This window comes from Triturus cristatus, chromosome 2_2 (genome assembly GCF_964204655.1).
Source record: "Triturus cristatus chromosome 2_2, aTriCri1.1, whole genome shotgun sequence".
In the NCBI taxonomy this organism is placed as follows: Eukaryota; Metazoa; Chordata; class Amphibia; order Caudata; family Salamandridae; genus Triturus; species Triturus cristatus.
This window is the reverse complement of record NC_140582.1, coordinates 217,047,418-217,069,390: the sequence shown is the minus strand read 5'-3', so window position 1 is coordinate 217,069,390 and position 21,973 is coordinate 217,047,418. Positions and strand designations below refer to the sequence as shown.

The following is a 21,973-nucleotide window of genomic DNA, read 5'->3' as shown; positions in this document are numbered from 1 at the left end:
GTTATGAAATAAAATACGGCCGGGGTTTACTACCCTTAATCCAAGCTGGTGTGTTGTTTACGTTGTTGCCTTGGGGGAAGAGGCGCAGTGGACCGCACTGGGGCCGGGAGCTGCCCCCCCCCGCCCCCGGGTTTTGAAGTAAAGGAGGAGGGGGACTCGGCAGTACCGGATTATATCGTGAGACACATGGTGGCAAGTGGGGGATGTTTGTGGAAACACGTTACACTGGCTTTGCTGACGTTTCTTCAATGTGCCTCAATCAAGTCAAGCATCTTCTCTTCTAGGAAAAGACCCCTCGCTCTGCTGACTGAAAGTCACTGAACCACGCCATTATAGGTTTTATCCCTGCCTCCGTAGGCACATTACAGAGTAATACCAGTGCCGGCGAGACGAGAGCGGGCACGCGCCGCTGGGCATCTGTTCCTTCGTGAAATTGAAAGTAAAGGCTCCCTGCTGCTCCACTTTACTCAAAGTCATTTGTAATTTGGATTACTTGGAGGTGGATTAAAAGATGTTCCGTCGCCCACAGCAGTCCGTGAAATAAAGAGCTCACCAAGCCATCACCGTCGGGGCGGCTGAGGGGAAGAGACGTTTGCTACAAGGGCGGGCATCTCTTAAAGGCTTACGCCTTGGTCTTTCAGTCATCTGCTTTCCAGAATGTGCGCCCCTCTAGAAATTGTTCTAGGACAAGGATGACGATTATGATCACCATCATCACCACAACAATCATAATCGAGAGTTTTTTGTTAGGAGCTTAATGGAGAATGCCAAGTCATGAAATACAGAGACTGCCTAGTCTTGATTATACCTCATTCCTCCTACGACCACCCTACACTTTTTGTATCTTTTTCTACTCTTACCGGATCTTTCTTTATTTTCGCTTTCTTCCCTTGTCACAGTTTACCAATCTTTCTATTTATCCATCTATTTCTCTCTCGTGCTATGGGGAATATTCTGATGATGAAAAGTAAGTTGCAGTCCCCCAAAAAGAGTGCCAAGGGACAGTGCTCAATTTATAAAAGAATTTGTGCCAGGCTCAACGTTCTTCAGAAGTTCACAGCTGTGCTGTCGAAGGTTTATGTGCTGAATACCAAGGCTTTAATCCACCACCAGACACTCCCTACCTCTTTATCTCATCTAAGCAGGCCTGTTTCCATCACTAGTCTCTTCCTTTGTCGCTGCTTTTCCTTCTTTCTCTTCCTCCGTGTTTTCCCCCTTTTGTGTTTATCTCTTTTTTGATCTGTATCAACACTTGATGAGGAAAAATAGGTGCTGGTTCCCTAAAATAAGAGCCAGTGGACTCCACCTGGATTCACCGGCGCCAATTAAACACCTGCCAAGGGCACTTTCTGCAGTAGCCGGCACAAATAAAGCACTGACCTAGGCACAAATGGGAGGAGAGGGACTCAGCAGCGACTTTACAAACAAGTTGTGGGAAACGTGAAGAGAATCTCTGGGCAGTTTACGTCAGACCACTAAACTTTAGACTTTATTTTTTTTTTAAAGTTTATTGAAAACCAGAGGAAAAAGAAAAAACAATATAATGGTAACAAAATAAAGCTAAGTTGATATCAAAAAAGTGGAAAAAGGGGTTCGAAAGAGACACTGGTAACAATAAACCTAAAATGAGTATAGGAAGGGTACAGGGAGAGAGAAAGCGAAAGGAGGGGGGGGGGAAGGGATACATAATTTATGATATGAAAATTGAAAAAGAGAATATTGCAGTTAAACACTGTGTGCAGAATAAATATACAATTATATAAACAGTACAATCAAATGAGAGCATCAAGAACTGCAAAAGACAACAAGGTGTAATCACGGTGGCTTCAGTACATCGTCCGATGTGTTGACAACAGTCGTAGAGGAAACATGCAGAGAAGCAAACCAAGATAGGTATGTGGCGAGGGGAAGCCATAATAAATCTCTTGATTGCAAGAGAGATAGGGGAACATAGTAAGTGTCAAGTCTATGATGGAAACACACAGCATTCCACCAAGCTTTAACTGTTACTTTATCGGCTTGTTTCCAATTGGAAGTGATTAAATGGAAGGCAATAGCTATGAATAGATCGATCAAGTGAAAAGAAGATGGTGATTGGGGCCATTGTAAACTTTAGACTTCTGCATCTGTTGGAGGTCCCTTGGTTCAGTCTCTAGCACTCTAGTGGGAGGTCCTTAGGAAGCCAAGGCCCCAAACTTAGGCATGGCCGGCTCATTCCCCTCCAGGTCAGAGAATTATCTTTCTTCAGTAAACTGCTCAACACTTCCTTGTCCTGCTGCTTGGTTTTTTAGATATCATTCCCACTCGTCTTCTCAGGTTCCCGGTTCACTGGTCAGTAGCTTCTTACGTCAATGCCAAGATAATTTCAGGAGTGGATGTAGTGCCTAACAAGCAATCAATCAAATCAAGGGGGAAGGGATGTGGCTTAACGGCCAGAGCTGCCAACTTTGTAGCTGGGGAACCAGTGTTGAGCCCCGGCGTCTGCTCATAATCCTGTGATTCTGAGCAAATCACTTAATCTCTCCATGGGTCGGGTTAGCGCTATATAAATTGCACAAAAAAATGTGCGCGAGCGCCCTTCATTGAAAGCACATCTCTTTTGAGTCGAGTAGCACTCTTGGAAAATAACGTACTGAGGTCAGAGGTGCACATAAACGAGGAGGCATTCAACAGAATTTCTGCAGCTATGAAGATGGAAAGAAACTAGAAAAAAATGCCAGGTTGTCGACCCAGGCTTTTTGTCCAGTTTGTTTTGAGGTTTTTTTAATACCACGCTGTTTAACCCCAAAGAATAACAAAAAGCGCTTTGTAGCAAAGGCTAAAATAAAATCGGCACAATATCCACAGGTGGAAGAAAAATCATATACAAGTTAGGTGATTGAGAGCTATATTAGGGTGACAAGATTTTTAAATCCAAATACAGGGCATTTCACAAAAGTAGAAGGGCTACAACTTTACCTCAACCGAAGAGAACAACGATAGCTCACATCAACAAAGAAACACACAACGAGGCACTAAGGGAATACATAAAATGCGACTTTAAAGCCATTATCTAAACTGTTAATTAAATTGCTTTTTATTAATAGATAGCCAGCCCTGCTTTAGAACACATACAAAGCTGCCTCCCATCGATTTCAGTCGACACTCTCTGAATACTGGGACATGAGCCAAAGTGGCAGGAATATGTCAGGACAGCTGGTGAAAAACTGGACTGTCCCGGCAAATCCGGGACGCCTAAGCTATATGCACTTTTATTGGCATCAGGATAACCCTAGGGCACTTAAAAGACATGTACATTGATAGTCGGCAATGGCTAGATTTCTGTAGAGGGCAGGAACACCAGAGTAAGGTAAGGATGATGTATACATTTGTAATAAGCAGCTGGTGTGGGGAAGAGGACTTGTTGAGGGCGTGGTTAGTACACGAAGTAGACATGGAGCTCACCAGAACCCCAGAATTTAGAAAATAATTCGACATAATGCGTCTAGTAGTGTGAAGGCGATGGGCGGTGTACATTTCACGTCAGCAGCAGCGCAACAGTAGTGCAACAGTGTAGAATCTACACCATCAGCAAGCAAGAACCAAGTCAGCGACATTAGGGTTGTTTAATCGGTGATTGTTTGGTTGGGCTTTGAAGATTAGGGAAGGCTGTTTTAAAGGGTTGGAAGGGCTTCCAGATCCTGGGTGCATTCCCTGAGAAGTTGCACTGGTTGGTGATTATTTTTTCTTTTTTTAAACAAGGAGTTTTGAAAAGTAATTTACATCTGCTTCTTATGATCCAGTTTTTCCTGGACAGGTCCAGTTTTTGTGACGGGTGGAAAGTAGTGTATTGCCTGATGTGTGAAGCAAGCAGTGCTTAATTTGCGCAGGTGCTTTCCGGTGCTGTGCGCACCAGCACCTAATCCTCAGCAACAGTACTTATAGCACCAGTTAAGGACGCACTCTTTTGGGAGGCAGGTGATTTTCCACAGAATCACAGGATGTTGGGCCACGCAGAGACTCGAACCTGGTCCCCCAGCTCTGAAATCAGCAGCTGTAGCCATTAGGCTAAGTCCTCTCCAGACAAATGAGTGCCGGGGCTCTCGTCAGGAGGCAGTTTGCCCCAACACATTTCTCCTGCTAGCGCTGCCTCCTGAGGAGAGCCCCGGCACTTTTTATTTTACAAATTAACCACTGGAAGCAAGATGTTTTGTGCCAGTGAGATTCAAGTGTTAACCACGCAGGAAGCTTAGCCAGGGAGTCATTTTCTAACAAAAGAGTGGAGGGTGTGGTTTTGCGAAGGTTACACCAGGGCACACAAAAGAGATCGCCTCTTAATAGCTGTTGCAGCTTTTGGGATCACAGTTACTGTGATTACAAGTACAAGACGCACCCTGAGGGCTGGTAGATCGCCTTACATTATCTCTGCATACCATGACATCATCAACTTCACCACGTCAAATACCTGAACCCAGACACCATTTACTTGTCAGTACCAGTGACACGGCCAATATTAGGTAAGGGAAGTAGGTATATTATAAAAGGGAAGGAGTAACAATAAGGGATAGGTTTAAGGTTATGGTAGGGTAATGCAGAAGGTAAGGGAAAAGGAGGGGTTTAGAGTAAGTGAAAGGAATATGCTTAAAGTTCAGTTTCAACTAAGTGATACATTTAGAGTGTCTGGGTTTAGGGTTTGAGCAATGATTAGGGATGGATTTAGGGGTAATGCAAAGGATAAGGCTATGGAAAAGGTTTAGGTTCAGGGTAAAAATAGATGTGCGGTTCAGTCAAAGGTATACATTTAGCAGTAAGGAACAGGTTTAAAGTAAGGGCAGTAGAAATTTTTATACAGGAAAAGATAAGGAATGGGGTAATAAAGGGGTTGGGGAAGTTTTAAGGTAAAGTTCAGGGTAAGGACACTACAAGGATTGGGGAATTGCAGCGGGTTACAATATAAAGGAAGTAATGGTGTTGGGGCGTAAAGGCACAATATATATTAATGGCAGGCAGGCTATTTAGTAGTAGATAAGGTGATCTTGACGAGGTATAGGTAGGGCCACTGAAATTATGTGGCAGGAAAAGGAAAATTATGTGGCAAGCTTGAGTAAATTATGCCGCAAGAAAAGGCAAATTATGAGGCATAATGCGGCACATTTTGTAATAGTATTACTTCTTTATCTCATTTTAACTTGGCAACACTCAGTGGGCATTTGTGCCGCCCCATTGGTACCAGTTTAACATCCAAACATAGCAATATGCAACAGAAAGATGACCAGTCCTGCTTTTCAAAGGGCCTTTCACTTCGCAGCAAGACGTGTCATCACATTTTTTATTACTTTTGAACCGCTTGAGCTAGAAATATTTTTTTTATTAAAATATGAAGATTATGCGGTAGATGGTGGAATATGTGGCAAATCTATAATTATGCGAAAATCGCCCTGGCCAAACAATCACACAATTCAATTGACCCTGGGTATAGGCAGGCATGTTAGTTTTTGCAATTAAGGTCACAGGTCCATTGTAACTGCTACATGCCAATCAAGGGCTGAGCCTGCCTTTGGCAAGTGACCATAACACATCGAAGCATCGCGAGACTAGTCGCTAATTTACAATCAGAGAACTGGCTGGGAGCCAAAACACCCTGCTCCAGGAAACTATTGAAGGCTAATAGAATAAACCCTAAACAGAATGTCAAACCCCCTCCTCCCAACACACACACACACACACCACGCCTACAGTGCTTAATTTGCCAACAACAAAAATAATAATAATAATAATAATAAGTGCCATGGCTCTCGCCAGGAGGCTACTGCAGTTTGCACCACACATTGCCCCTGCCAGCGCTGCCATTGACAGTACCAACATTACTACTAACCATCACTCCTACAAGTTTGGCAGGGCGGGCTATTTTAGGACCCCAAAGCTATAAGAAAAGCTTAGGTGGCAGGTAATAGTAATTTTTAATATATATCGAATTAATAATTAAATATTGCTGTGGTCACCTCTACAATAGCCAGACAGCGCCACCTTGTGGCAGACTGTCACAAGCACTGGTGCTGACAATTTAGTGCTCGGAAACCACCGGCTCAAATTAAGCACTGCACCCCTACCTCATAAATACACTAACTGGTTTCCTCTCAAATGACTCGCTAAGGTAAAAGCTTCCAGATTCCACCTGCAGATCGATCACAAGCTAAAATTCTGACAAGACCAACGCAAACTTACATTTTTCTGAGGTCGGTAAACCGACCGTATCAACTCTTTTTTTTTTTTTACAACTGCTAGGGACGGTTGGTGACAAAGTTGGAATATCAGTAACTCTCTCAAAGAATCCCCAGGTGTGCTGGAAAGGGCTGGCTTTGTCATTCAAGAGACAAAACCGAAGCTGTTTTCAAGTGTTTACTGCAACAGCGCTCGACTATTTTGGGAAAGTACAAACCAGGACGCACAGTATAAACATTTCTTTCACGTAGACAAAGTTTGGAAGCAAGGTCTGAGGAAGGTAAAACCACAAGGGAGTTAGTATAACTGTGAGGAAAAGCCGGACTTCTAAAAACTTTGAAAGAAAGGCCATTTTCTGCTTATTAGACCTCATGACCCGCAAGAAAAGTTTTTTTTTAACGTTTTATCCGCGCCACAGGTGCAGAATATTCCGCGGCGCCACGCTCTTGTAATGCTATTTATAAGCTCAATTTTACCCTTCTCGGAATGAGGTAAAGCAAACTCAGCCCTGCTTGGAAGCCAACCCGGGACCTCCAGACTGCACAAGCGCCTGAAACACATTGCTGTATTGTAATTGCATTTATATAGCGCTTACTACCCCCGACGAGGCGTCGAAGCGCTTGCATGCTATCTTGCACAATAGCGCTATATTAAAAACGACTTAACATTATGCAGCGCAACATCAGCTGTGATTAAGCAGCAGGCTGCACTGTCCATATTCAGTGGTAAAAACCAGGAGGGAATAGCAAAGCGCATGCGTTCCTACTCACCCTCACACCTTGCTCCATGGACAGGCAAAGGACTTGCCAGGGGGCTGTGTACCTGAACATGGCTGGTCCCTGCCACGCAGCCTGGAGGCAAAGGACCACCCGTGTGCCCCCCGGAACCCCCTCACAGCTTCTGGCTGGGGGCCTGTGCCGGACTGGCGTCTGGCCTCGGTTCGACCCCCAACGTAAAGGAGAACTCCCGCCGCGAGCCCGCGATGGGAAAAGTAGTGTCATAAGGCGCTTTCCTGCTCAGGGGAGGCTTAGATCAATGTCAATTAACAAAACCTGGGTAAAGGCCTTTGCAGACGCCCCGCTGCGGACGTGGAGACGCAGCACTGCCCCCTGCCGGCCACTGGCATGTTATAATAAGGCACTCACTTTCAAGCTGGTTAAATGTGTGGGTTGAGTGCCTGCTGCAGAGACCTGTGTGCAAAGGTCAGGTCCCAGGTTTCAATGGCTCATTCTTCTCAACTCGAACAAATGGGTAACGTTGAATGAAAATTACAGCCTTCTGCACTCGCCAAGGGGGCAATTTGTTAGAAGTCTACACAACAGTCCTATTTTAACAAAACTTGCAGCATCAAAGTTTGACTCACGGTTCGAGAATAATTAAACAAAAAACAGCACATCCTTTGTCAGAAACCCTATTTTAACAAAACTTGCAGCATCAAAGTTTGACTCACGGTTCGAGAATAATTAAACAAAAAACAGCACATCCTTTGTCAGAAACCACGCTGCGCGCTCCAATGAAGGCAGGGGGTTACACACGTTCATATACATTCCACAGAAAAGGGAGCATTTAATCCGGCAACCCCCACATCACATTTCTTTACCGTGATTACTTTACCCGGCAATGGCCACCGCGGGTCTTATTAAAAACACAGGGCCAAACCGCGAGTTAATACCAGTAAAGAAAAATAATCTCGAGGTCAACTATGACAGAAGGCAAAGGCGTTAACCCTTTCCCACCCCCTCGTCGATATTGCGTACAGTTCTTGCAACAATGAGATGAAAATAACCCTCCAACTTTTTTCAAACACTGAAAGGTCGTAAAAACCTTGGTGAGACACCGCCCAGATTACGACAGAGTGGCTTCCAAGCGCCGAGCAGTGCGCAGAAAACAGTATTGTACGCTCAATTTCAGTGACCCAGGGCGCTGACCGGAAATACCTTCTTCCCCGGAAAGGCATGCATTCCATTCGGCAGTCACAACTCGGGCCCAGGGTCCAATCCCACCATGCGGCCGGCTGCGCACACTCACCAAGAATGCGCAACAGTGAGTCGTGTCGTGAGCATCCGAGGCACATCTGCCTTGAATTAACCCAGACGTCACCAGCAGCAGAGTTCACCACAGGTTCAGCGCACCGTTGAAACCGTGGCCCTCGCGTGTCCCACCTCTGTGCGTGGGTAGCTCAGCCAGGCCAAGGTGTTTTTCGGTGCACTATGGTAATTATGGCCATATGCACCGCATTATAAAACCCTGAATACAAGATCCAGAATTCAACTTAAATATAAAAAAAACTGCACTGGAGGAGCCCTCTTGCATGGGTCCGTGAAACTCGAGGGACCGGTAAAACTTGACATTAACCTATCGGCCTCGCGGGTGTCCCAATAGTGCAGCCACACCAGATTGTTTTATTTGCATTCTGGGATTTGTAGTCCCTCCTGTTTATAAAGTCGTATATGAAAATTAGGACCACAAGCCCCAGAATGCAAGATGAAGTTCTCGAGCCTGGGCCCGGGAGATGTTAGAGCGGCAAAAGATGGAAGGATTAGTTTGCAACTTTTAAAGGAATACTGTGGTGAGGAAACTGCTGCCCTCTGAGCTGGACACAGCCACTCATGCATTTGCGGAGGGTTTCATATGCTCGGCGGCAGCAGCATACCTCTTGGCAGGCCCTCTTTCGGAGTGACATTTGCCACTTATCCCCTCTGTGTGATTAGTGGAGTGTGTTGTGCAGTACTAAATGCCAAACATCAGGTTTTCTACCACATCAACAATGATGGTGCATCGCCTGTATGTCTAGTTCATGGCTTCATGGCAGATGCAAGTGAGAGGTGGCAGGCAACTGGTATCCCTCGCTTATGCACTATGGCCAGGGCCATTGGAATTTTGCAGCAGAGTCGGACCAAATTATGCGGCAGTGTCGACTAAATCATGCAGCACGAAAAGGCAAATGATGTGGTGTAATGTGGCACATTTTAGGATCGTGTTACTGTGGTATTTTATCATTTTTACACAGGTTACCACGGTTTGGGCAAAGGTGTCACCCCATTAGTACCAGTTTAACACCTAAATACCCAATAAGTACCAGAAGGGGGACCAGTCAACCTTTGTAAAGGGCCCCCAGCTGTGCTGCAACATGTCATCGTATTTTTTTTTAGTAAAGTCTGATCCATTTGAACTAAAAACAATGTTTTGGGTTAAAATGTGCAGAATATGGTTCAGATGATGGACTATGTGATAAATGCAGCAAATAAAAAAAAGATGTAGAAAATGTTCCAACTGAAAAATCGCATCATTCCAGTGGCCTTGACCACGGCCTAAAGCAAACCCTGATCTTTTAGGAGTGGCCCTACTGTACGTCAGGGTAGATTGCAAAGGGAGCGATAGCCAGCAGTAGGTGTGTCAGGAGTTTTGCAAGACCCGGCCATCAAATTTAAGGGTGCTCTTCGTAGGGGGAGGACCTGTTTCACAGTTTAGAAATATGTCCAGTAATGAAAAGAAAACACAGAAGATCCAGGCCTTGCCGCCATCTTCCGGTATTAGCTGTGTTAGCTGCCTCGTCATTAATAAAGAATGCTGCTCTGCTTTGAAACCTATACACAAGTATCTTACAGCACAAAAGTGTGGCCCCTAAAATAGTGTGGGGCTGGGGAAAACGACCCCTCTGACCTCGCGTCACCACCACTTCTGAAAGGCCTGGTCTGTGGTCTGACACTGAAAATTAAAATTAAGGAAATATGGATCTAAAGATTAAGGGGTTGTTTAGGGTAAGCCAGAACTGGGCATCTGCCAATAATTAGCTGATACCCTGCAAGTTACCCACATGCAGGGTGAAAGCTCCCAGCATGTCAGGGACACAACTTTATTCCCCACCCCCACAAAAAAAACAGAGCTTTGCAGATTTTTCTTTAGAAATCAAAAAACTTGTGTGCTGTAACACAAGTTGGCACTATGTTTTCTTTTTTTTTGCCACAGCATCTTTCGGCCTGGCAGCGGGAGAAGTTCTGTCAAAAACCAGTCACGCTCCTTTGAATAAGCCAGGACCCGGCAGAAAAAAATGGAAGCACAGCTCTCGGTTTCAGCAATGACCTGGAAACACCAGCAACTAGTGCTCTGTTATGTGCATACCCGAGGGCACAGCCTGCGTGTGTTGGCACGAAACCATCTCGCGGGAGATAGAAGGGTCTACAATTCTCCATTTGTTTATATTTTGGGGTACAGTTTATACCATTTATTTAGAAAATGAAAGCCCCCTTTTTGCCAGCTTGTAGTCACGATAAACAAACACAGGACATTTATATGAAAGCAGAACATCCAATTTGAGATACAGTTGTATCACATTTCATACACATACATGCCAACATTTTAGAAGAGAAAAGTGGGAGATTTTGAAGAAAAAAAAGGGGAATATATTTTCGCCTTTGACTTCTATTCAAGCGAAGACAATTTCAGATTGGAGACAGCTAAAATAATGCAATTTTTGCCTTAAACAAACAAGAGCCCCCCGCATGAATTAGGTCTATGGAATGTATGCATACATTTACAATGTTGTACCAACAAGATGTTTAAGTGACTTGCCCAGAATCACACAATCTTCAGTCAAGTGCTTGAGCTGAGACTTGAACCCTGTCTCCAAAGTTGGCATCTTAGCCACTACACAACAATCCAACTATTTTCCTGTCTTTAACCACAATTTATTGTTTCGCGACACCACCTCGGCCCCAGCATTTGGACCTATGCTATCCATTCATGCAGATGTTACTGCCTTAAGAGACCCCAAGGCTGTCATTTACACTCAAATTAATTTGTGCTTACCCAAATACTCAGAATGCGGCATTAGCCAGCCTCTTCTTTAGGTATATCTGAGGCACAGCTTTAACTGTCTTGTCCGTATTATGTTTTCTTAAAAAAATCCTAATAAAAATACAAACATATATATTTACATACAGGGGCTTTCAATAAGCCCTCTTCATCTATTGATCTGTTCAAATGTCCTTGACATTTTGTTTCCATGCACCACAGCATACAGTGGGTCATCCCACTTCATCCATTGGCTGGCTTGCACTGTGAGTGATGCCAATTTTCATGGTCATATGTCCCAGGGCTCGTGTGCCTGGGCTGCTGGACCACTCTTATTTTTTCTATTTTTGTCAATTGTGTTTACACATTGCATATATAAGCAACAAATATATAAATAACAATGTCAATCTTGCCAGACTTGGCTTAGCTAATGATGATCTGTTTTGCAGCATTTGTGTAGTAGGTAACGGCCAGTACTGTGGCATCATAAAACACCAAATGTATGATTAGGTGGAGAGTGCAGTGGCGGTTCCTCTACTAAGGCGGAGAAGCGTCGCCCCACTGTTCTGCAAGCAGTTTAGAAAGGAAAACTAAGATGATTATAACAAATGTTATTATCATTTAATTTTTCATTTCCTGCTTAGGTGCGGGCAGGGTTGGGCTGGCCAGAGCAAGGACCAGGGGGAAGAGTGGTTAGCACACTCTAAAGTGCGCATGTCGGCTTGGCTGGCCATCTTGGGCCGGCCAAACAGTCATGCGCAATTTGCATGTTCTCCAATTGCTGTAATGCACAGCCTGGGTGGAGAGCATGCCCATCCTCCTACTCCCTCTCTGAGCACCGATCCACGGCGCTCAGACCATTTACAACGCTGCTGTAAGGCAGCGTCGTGGTTGGCTAGGTGAGTCTGGGAGCCTGTGTACTTCTTGCTGTCGAGGAGATGAAGAGGACCGACAGGTAGCGGCCGGCTGGCCTGCAAGTAAGTGCTTTTTGTAAGTTATTTGTCATTTACCCTCTCCACCCTTCCCTCACCCCGTTAAGTAGCGGCCACCACTGGGAGAGTGTGTAGTTATGTGTAGTTGTATGATGTCCTGCGTGGCAAGAGTTAGCTGTGAAGCGTGTGGTCCTGACACGTGGTCTGCTTGTGTCACAACTTATCAACTGGTTAGTTCACGTCAAAGATGTATATGCGATTCATCAAATGGATCAGCTATCAAAAATTGTGTTCTTATCTGTCCTGACTTTTTGCGAGGGATTTTAAGTCAAAATTCAACTGTAAGCAGAACCACAGGAAGTTTGCAGTTCTGTATCTGCAATGTTTTCCTCCTACATTTGGATTTATCACACATGCCACGTAATCCACTATTTTCGGCATGTGTGATAAATGACAAAAAGTGAAATAATGCAGCCACAGAATATGCCGCATTATGCCTCATAGTTTGCCTTCTCTTGCTGCAGGTCCACCCCACTGAAAAACTTAATCCTCTCTTTCCGCATAATTCCACTGGTCCTGACTGTAAGGGGAGACGTGTACAGATATAGAGGCAACCAGTTTCATAATGACATTCTATTTTCACCCAGCAAAGCCACCAAACATCCCTTGCTCTCTTGGTCCCTCCTGTTCAGTGACCTGATCTGGCCTGTCATGTAACTCCTTGTGCACACCACAACATCAGACAGTTGGCTAATCTGAGAAAAGTCTTCTAAACTCAGCGGTCAAAGTGCATAAAAAATGTATGAGAACTGTGATCCTGAGTGGAATGGGGATGGGGGTCAGTGAGTGTAGGGGCGGGGTCAAAGGCGTGGCTAAAACAAAAAATCTAGAACTATTTTGTTGGTTTTTTACTTTCAAATTGCTGCATATACAATAATGCACACCTTAAATGAAAATGTTTCCAAATTACACTAATCATTGGTAAATTACAATTTTACGTTATGAAACCTCTGTTGGATAACATGATCTCTGCAGATGTCTGTGTGTGTAATCATCAGAGAGCCACATAATTAGATCCTGGTTGGTGTAGTTGCGAATAATGACTTGTGTATTTTAGTGCCGAAAGGTCCCCGCCTGTGACAGAAATTACTGTGAATATTTAAGCCACTATTTTAAACTTACATTACACACTGTATCAGAAATGCTCCCACGAAATTGGATTTAGGTTTAAGATTAAAAAGTGCTTCCAAAATATAGATTTTATTTACTACACAGACTGTACCTAGTGCAAGCATATTTTACAGCTGTCCATCTAAAGCACATACTCCACATCCCAGCTGGTGACACCCTTACAATACCTCTAAAAAAGAAGACCTCTTTGTCATCACCAAGCTTCAAGTGACTCCATCAATTAAAGCCCCAACTGGCTTCAAACAAGCCTTTACTTTTGCAGATTAACCAACTGCACACATTTAGATTTCTTTCAGGCAGCAGGCACCTGAGCAAGAAGGCTTGTTTCTTGTTTAGCTGTCTGTCCCTCTCTCTGCTTCAAAGCACACGGGACTCCCTCCTCGCCACTTCAGCGAAGGCATCTCAGCTGTCGCAATTAACCCTCGAGGGATGGTTGTCTTTTAACAAAAAAACGTAGGAGAACTATTTTTGTTAAATTAAAATTGTATGGGCATGTTGTGCCCCACAGATCCAGCCCACTTCGACCTCTGTCTAACCTGTAACTGTTGTGGGCCTAGTATAATCTCAGCGAAACCGAAATCAGAGAACTGTACTCACAGATAAGTTCAGCATCAGGAAGTAAAACTTCATTGATACAGCAATCGCAAAGATTTTGGATAACAGGATCGAACCGTACCACAGTTGTATGTAGTGGTGTAGCAAGGCTGCTGTGGGCCTTGTGCAAGAAAGAAAAAGCACTGACAAAGCTAAAAGGTCTTCTGGTGTTGCCTGCTAGCCTTTTGGCTTGTCAGTGCTTGTTTTGTCAGGGTTTTTACAAACTTTATTGTGCGGGAACCTGCTGGGCCTTCATCGATGTGAAAAAAAGAGTGATAAAGAGCAAAAATATTGTTTGGTCCAAAAATGCACACATTTCCATAGTCCCAGGTACTGAGGGGAACTACTTTGCATGTGGATGTGATCCTTGTGAAAGGGCAGTCTGCTGTGACTCTCAAAGAAGTTAGCCAATGGCTGAAGTGGGTTGACCCTACTGTCCCATGCTGTATGCTGTAGTGGGTGGCAGAAAATTGTGAAAGACACAATAAAAGGCCAACGGACGTTGGGAAGATGTAGCCTAATGGCTGGAGTGGTTGACCTCGAAGGTGGGGAACTGGGTTCGAGTCTCAGCAGGGATGCTCAACACCCTGTGATTCTGGGCTAATCACTTAATCTCCTTGTGCCTAACAAAATGAATGTGTCTGTCTGTAACACAACTGGTGCACATGTAAAGCGCTCTGATAACTTCTGGTCAAAGTTGCACTATATAAAACTCTCCCAAAAATACAGAAGGATGAAGAAGGCTAGAGGAAAACCCCTGTAAGAATGTTATAGATATAATTTTAGTGAAATCAAAATGTCTCGATTAACACTGACCTAAAAAATTGCCCGCCTTCCCCTGGTGTAACATTAACCCCTTCCCCGTGGGGGTAATTCCCCCGCGGTGCGGGGAGGGGGAGGGGGCCGCGGCGCCACTGTGCTTGTGACGAGCTGACTCACAGTAGAGCTGTGTTCATGACGAGCTGAGCTCGTCACGACCCCGCCCACTCATTAATTCTCCCGCACAGGCGGGGAATTAATTGCGAGTGGGCGGGCCATGGCCGTTATGACGAGTCATGAGCACAGCTCCACTGTGTCTCATGACGAGCTGAGCTCGTCATGAGCACTCAACCGGTTAAACAACAGCCCAACATAATTGGGGTGCAACAGCCCCTCCTCAGACCTCTAGATCCCAGTGCCACTGCGCCTGCTGCATTGTTGATAGCTACACCCTTGGTATCATGCATTCAATCATATATAGAGGCACAAATTAGGTTAAATGGCATAAGCAGTTTCAGAAGTTTTTATTATCCGACTCCAAGGAAACCTGCCACGGAAAGTCAAGTGTGGAATATAGTCTGGAGCAGCTGCATCCGACTGGACACTGTCATTCTTTCCCTGAGGAACGAATGAGGTCAGAGAGGCTGGTGCCCTCGAGGGCATATTTTATGTCCAGTCCAAACTTTCCCATGGAGCTCCTCCTGGGCAGCACTGTCCGATTTACTGCTTTTGGGAGTGCTAGGGATTTACTTTTGCATCAGGAATCATTAAAATATTTACGTCATCTTTAAATTTACCAGCTTGAAAATCACAATCACAAACGTTCGAGAATACAAAAGGAATATATGTATTTTTAAGAGATCCATAACTTTCAAGTAAATACCCTTCTAACTAAATCACGCTGGTTTTATAAATCAGTGATCCCACTGGCGAGTCTGTTCCAAATGCAAAAAAAGAAGTTTGCCCTTTGGATTGAGACATTTTGGCACAGACGGGGGAACCTTTGGACCGTTTTCTGAGCCATGCAATGACCGACCACAGCAGCATCTGGAGAGCAACTGTTCCTGCCTGTGTAATTAGCCAGGCTGCTGCAGCTGATGAGTTCCAAAGGCAGGAATCCTCGCGAGAACAGCCTAATATATCCCCGCGAGAGGCACTGACACACTATCTTCCCCTTTAAACCTCTTTCAGACACTGAAGCAAGAAGCTGTGACCTGAGGGGAGGTCGCTCCCTTTTTCCTCCAGGTCTCCACAGGAAGCACAATAATAAGCCCATATCATTCACCCCTACAAATTACTCCTGAAGTGTGGGTGAGGGGACAGTAGAGGACAAACACCATACGAAGGGGCTTTACATTATTGAACACCAAGAGACCTTCCTATACATACCCCCGTTTCAGGTGGGGCCAGAGGGCTCTGGTTTCTGTCGTGTACATTTCCAGTGTTCTGTTTAGTATTTATTTGTGTGTCAATCAAGTTGCTTTTTCTGTTTAAAAGTGAATGCAAAAGACACACAATTGATGGACGGAATGCAGAACAAATCAAAACATTCACCCCCAGTCAAGAGATCTGGGTTAAATCCATCATTCTTTTGCTCACCATGCCACCCCAGTTTGAACCTGGCAATATGCAAATCAGTCTAGACCCTGTACCTCATGAGAACAGTCCAGCCCGAACTGCTAAGCCATGTCCTCCCTGGACCGGAAACAAGCATCCTAGGACCGGTTTCGGGGTCTCACCCCTCTTCAGCCAGGATAGCTTGATTCCAGTGGCACAGTGAGCCCAGGACCCACGTCTGGGCATACCTGGCGCACTTAGGGCGAGAAAGCAAAAGACACACAATGCACCAGCTAGGCATGGAATTATTTGGTGTTATTGTGTGCTTAGCGGAGTTGTGAGTTTCTAACCTACACCACATCCCTGAAGAAGCCTTTGGACTGCTCTGCCTTGCTTTCCTGAGTTTTACGTTGGGTCTGGTGGCTTAGTGGATAATGCGTTCACTGTAGGGGACTGTGATTAACCTCATGGTCACAGGTTCAAATCCTGGCAGGTCCACTCAGCCATTCATCCTTCTGAGGTCGATAAAATGAGTAGCTATTGAGTTAGATGACAATAAACATCTGTTATGAATCGCCAAGATGCCCATGGGTGAAAGTGCGCTTTACAAATACACGTTATGTACTTCGTGCTCAGTTTAGGGCCATTAGCAATGCGGCCTGAGGACACCACCAGAGGTATAAGTCTCCAACTGTAGCTCAGTGACTCCCCCCAATTGCCCTGGGTTCTGACCGGAGAAGTCACCGCTCGTGAACATGAGCTGTAATGGAGGTGCGCTGCTACTGCCCACTGTTCCAGAACAAACCAGTATTGCTACGGTCCATCTACTCCAGGTCCCACTGCCGTAGCACCATAAGCTCTGGCAGCTGCACTGCTGATCACTGTTGAAAAAAGCAGCAGTAGTGTATCATAATGTGTGAGGCAAGGATGGCACGGCCTGTACAACGAGGCATGGCATGCTGTGTGCTCCATGCATCTCCCATGCCAGGCAGGGCCAGACTGGGAACCACAACCAGCCCTGGCAAAGTGTTCGGCCGCCCCCCCCCCCCCCGGGGGGTTGGGGGTGCCGCCGAGCTCTTTGCCAGGGCCGGTTTTCAGCCGATTTTGTTACTGGGCCGATTTTGCAGCTATGCAAAAACGGCCTGTTACAAAAACGGCCCCCAGGGGCCCAAAACCAGCCCCCACCCGTGTGACCCGCCGGGGGATTGCCCGGTGCCCGCTACGGCCAGTCCAGCCCTGATGCTAGGCTTTCCCCAGAGCTGCAACTTCTCAATCCCAGTTTGCAGTGATCCCCTGGGTGGGGGTTTGCCTGCTGCTGGTTAATTTATTATGTGTATGGTGTTGTTTGGCACCTGCATGTGTATCTTTTGTGCTCTGGCACATGCGTAGTATAGTGATCCTGCCTGGTGGTTTACCAACTGCTCCAGTCAAGGTCACAGTACCATAAATGCCCCCTCAATCAATCAATCAATCAATCAATCAATCAATCAATCAATCAATCAATCAGTGTTCTTATCGAGCGCGTCTAGTCACCCGTTAGGGTCTCAAGGCACTGGGGGCGGGGAGGTCTGCAGTTCAGTCGAAGAGCCAGGTCTGGAGGTCCACCCTGCTTGTGAAAGGTGCTTTGTTGTCCATGCACATTATGCATGCACACTTTTAGGGAGCTGGAGTACCTCCAAGGTTGGTGCACTGAGACCCATTAACCAGAGAGCCCATTTGGTAGAAACTGCTGAAAAGTTGTCCATGTGAGGCCGGAGGAAGAGTCTCGGAGCAGAGGATGTGCATTTGAGCACCGATGTATCAGGAGAGGTGGCAGAGACACTGTTCACTGTTGCAACTGGTGCTCTGTGATAGTAGCAAATGTAAACATTTGTGCACATGATGTGGGGCGCTCAGTGATCTGTGAGGGAGAGGAATGGTGGGCTGGGGAAGTCTCCCAACAGTCACTGGACAGGGATTCTTGAAAGTAAATAATTGGACTGCGTAGGGAATAAATCACCAAATCTTTAGGTAGCCTCATTATGGAATCATCAAGGCTCGCGAGCAGAGAAAGAGAACCTCCTAGGAAAGAAAGATTGCTGCATATATGTTTCAAGAATAAGACTCTGAAGCCCTTATGGTGAAAAAGTAAAATACAGCACTCTCACACTTCTCACAGACTACTACCAGAAGCATTCTTACATCCCTCAGATACTAGCAACCTGGTGTTAACACACAGCACTGCCACACTCACCGGAGTGGCAGACACAAAATCTCCCCATCACATACTACTGACAGCACTCTCACACTTCTCACAGACTTGTAGTCACAGACTACTGCAAGCACACTCACACGGATCATAGAGTATGTTCTAGTCCTACACTACCAGAAGCATGCTTACATCCCTCAGATAGTAGCAGCCGGGTGTTAACACACAGCACTGCCACACTCACCGGAGTGGCAGACACAAAGTCTCCCCCATCACCTACTACTGACAGCACTTGCACATCTCACAGAAAAGCATCTCTCCCGACAGCACCCTCAAAGCTGTCACACACCAGTAGTGTCACACTACTGACAACCCTCGCACCTCTCACAGACTAGCAGTCTCACACCACGGACAACACTCTCACATCCCTCCCTGAGTAGGAGCCGCACAATAATGGAAGCATGGACGCACTCTCACACTCCTCACAAACCAGCACTGAAACTAATAGATCTGGAGGATTTATGAATCACTGCTATCTGTACCAAAACTCAAAACCCCCGCACCATACAGGCCGATTTCTCTCTTTAAATATCTGTGTGTCATGTGCTGCACTGGTCTGAGAGATCCATGAGAGCTGCTCACAAAAGAAATTGTTAACTGGGTGTGGTGATATGATACTGGGAATGACATGATGTCATGTGGAATGTTTCAGAGGGGTTCTGCTCTGGGGTTCTGTGAAGAGAAGTTGGGACTTCGTGCTGTGGCTGTGCCGGTTGGGACGGCTCTCTGTACTTTCCAGTAAAAGCTATTCTTTACTAAAAGTATCCTGGTGTCATCGCCTCGTCTTTACACTGGGTAATGTTAGGAATCCCGTATAATTATCATGAACAGCCTATAGATGAACCACGATTAGCCATATTACAAAAACCTTGCAGTAATGCAAATATTTGTATGAAACCAATTTCCATTATTTTGCTGATTTTGTAATACTGAATTGTGCGAACAAAAAGTGCAAAAAAAGCAAAGCGGGAGGGGGTTGAGGGAAGGCAAATGTAAAATGACAGTGGTTCGTAAGGCAGCTTGCTCCAGTAGATCATCCCTATCTCCGCTGCACACATGATAAATTATGCGCAACGGCGATTTGGTGCTTGAAAGATGCTCTATTCCCACCTGCGCTGATGCACACACTTTTACCACCAGAAGCACTGCTACAGCTAGAACTTTTTACCTAAACTCGAAAGACATGGACAAAGAGAATATGCAAAGAGAAACAACGGATCTTCCCCATTCCAAGATGGCCGCCAATCATGTGCAGGAAAGGAAATCCTTCTCCAAAACACGCCACCTGATATCTGTTTGCTAGAGACACATTCAGAAAGCACTGTGATTATTTTGTAACAGTTATCACAATAGTGACAGCAGAGCAAGCAAACCAGGTGGCGAGCAACAAGAGGGTAATCGTTGGTGTGCGTCTAAGAAAGCTCAAGTGCATTCTATGTCCACTCAAAACGTGCACTGTAAAATGAGAGTGGTTTGTAATGCAGCGTGTTCCATTAGAGCATCCCTACCTCCACTGCACACATGCTAAATTATACGCAAATGGCGATTTTGACTGAGTGGAGCTTGAAAGATGCTCTCTTCCCACCTGCGCTGATGCGCATGCTTTTACCACCAGAAGCACTGCTACAGCGAGAACTTTTTAAACTACACCCGGAAGACATGGACAAAGAGAAAATACAAAGAGAAACTACAGACCTTTCCCATTCCAAGATCGCCACCGTTCATGCGCAGGAAAGGAAATCCTTCTCTAAAACATGCCGCCATATATATATTTATATATTTGCTAGTGACACACCCAGAAAGCACAGTGATTATTTCATAACCATGATCACAATAGTGACGGCAAATTAAGCGAACCAGGTGGCGAGCAACAAGATGGTAATCAGTGGTGTGCATCTAAGAAAGCTCAAGTAAGCATGGCAACTGCTCTATCAGGGTCACAGAAAAACTAGATTTGTGTGTGGCTGTGGAGCGGGCAGGAACAAGCGGGAGGGGGTTGAGGGACGGAACAGGCGTCCTCGGAAACCAGCAAGTGTGACGAGATAAGGAAAAGATTTACAGGGCTGTTTACAGAAATGACTCCAGGAGTGAGTGCTCGTGTGAAGTGCTCAAAATCAATTTAAAAAGTAGTTCCAAAACCAGTTGCTTTACTGGGAGCTGTGGATGGATAGTAGCAATTGGTCTCTGCTCTTGCGGAGGGCTAAACACAGGAAGAGGTATGATGCATGCAAGCTGTGGACAAATGGGGAGAAAGAATAGGAGAGCGAGGCTTGGAAGCCTATGAGCTGGCTGAAGTCCACAAAGTACATACAACATGTCTCTTCGAGACATGCACTGTCTACAGTCAATAACTAACAGTATGCAATCTGCCTGTCCTAGCGTGATTGGATATATGTGGGCATGCATCATCACGCATGCGTACATACATGTCATTATGCTGGGTTGCCCATTTTTGACTTTATGGCCGCCCCAGCGTGATCATGTTTATGCGAGAATGCAGAACTGGCCCTTGCTTGAATAACACCCTGGGCCATAAGAAATGTGCATCCTCACTGCTGCTGATGAAAAAATAAGGCATCAGGGGAACCCTTTTGTATTCATAGGTTAGTCCCTGGTGGATTACATGAGAGCAGTGACTGGCCTCTAAACACAAGCATTTCAGTACTTACCCCAACTCAAGTGATTTACTCACAGTTTAACTAAATCATGCTGGTGGCAAGTTGTTCATTGATGGGTGGGGGTTTTGGTATGTGACAGTAGGGGGTGAGATGGAGATGTGGGACAATGAAGGGTGGCTGATGGACTGTTAAAACAGCTCCTGTGACATACTAGAACAAGCATTTACAATGCAATGGTCTCGGCATTGGTAAAGTTAGAGCTATTGGCATTGCTCATGACATTATTTTTGTTTATGTTATTGCAATGTAATAATAGGTGTTGCCTGTTTTTAGAGTTAAAGCTCTTGGCGTTGTAATGCGACGGATGGGAACGCACAGTGGGCGCCTCAGCTGAAAAAACACCGCCAGGAGTCTCAACAAGCCGAGGGCACCGGAAGACACCACCGCCTTTCTCCGAGGCAGAGCAGAAATGCCTCGGAGAAAGGCAGGGGAGGGAAGGAAATTTGTCGAAATCACATCGCAAACAAGTTTTACACGTTTACTATATTTACTCAAAACCAAATAAATAAATTTCAAAAAGTATTTGCAATGTAATAATAGGTGTTGCCTGTTTTTAGAGTTAAAGCTCTTGGCGTTGTAATGCGATGGATGGGACCGCACAGTGGGCGCCTCAGCTGAAAAAACACCGCCAGGAGTCTCAACAAGCCGAGGGCACCGGAAGACACCACCGCCTTTCTCCGAGGCAGAGCAGAAATGCCTCGGAGAAAGGCAGCGGCATTTTCGGATTCGGGGGCGTGTTTGTCTTTTCTCTCCTCCAGCCATTGGCTGGAGGAGAGAATGAGACTTCTTGCAAAAAACACCACCCCCGATCCGAAAAGGACGGGGCCTAATCGGAATGACTGACCTCTTCTCCAATGGCTGGCCAGCATTCAAGAGGCCCGCCAATGGAGAACAGGGGAGAAGAGGGGTGGGTTCAAGCCCCTCTTCTCCAAGTCATTAAATCTCGGAGCTAGACTGCGCAAGCGCAGCCTTCGCAGCCGAGACCTAAAAAGAGATTAAAAGCACTTTAAACTCAATCA

At 45.6% G+C, this 21,973-nt stretch overlaps 1 protein-coding gene across 8 annotated transcripts in view; it reads right to left on the bottom strand.

Moving 5' to 3' along the window:
- Positions 1–21,973, bottom strand: part of PALM2AKAP2 (PALM2 and AKAP2 fusion) — an 843,707-nt gene that overhangs the window by 117,312 nt on the left and 704,422 nt on the right. Inside the window, exon 1 of one of the 8 annotated variants that reach the window (XM_085641254.1) lies at positions 8,139–8,491. The exons of 4 other annotated variants lie outside the window; for them this stretch is intronic. In XM_085641254.1, coding sequence (XP_085497380.1) covers positions 8,139–8,162 — 24 coding nt within the window. In that variant the 5' untranslated portion in view covers positions 8,163–8,491. Of the gene's footprint in view, positions 1–6,971; positions 7,216–8,025; positions 8,492–21,973 lie in introns of those variants that run through there. 3 more of the 8 variants (XM_085641257.1, XM_085641255.1, XM_085641252.1) reach the window with 3 other exon arrangements.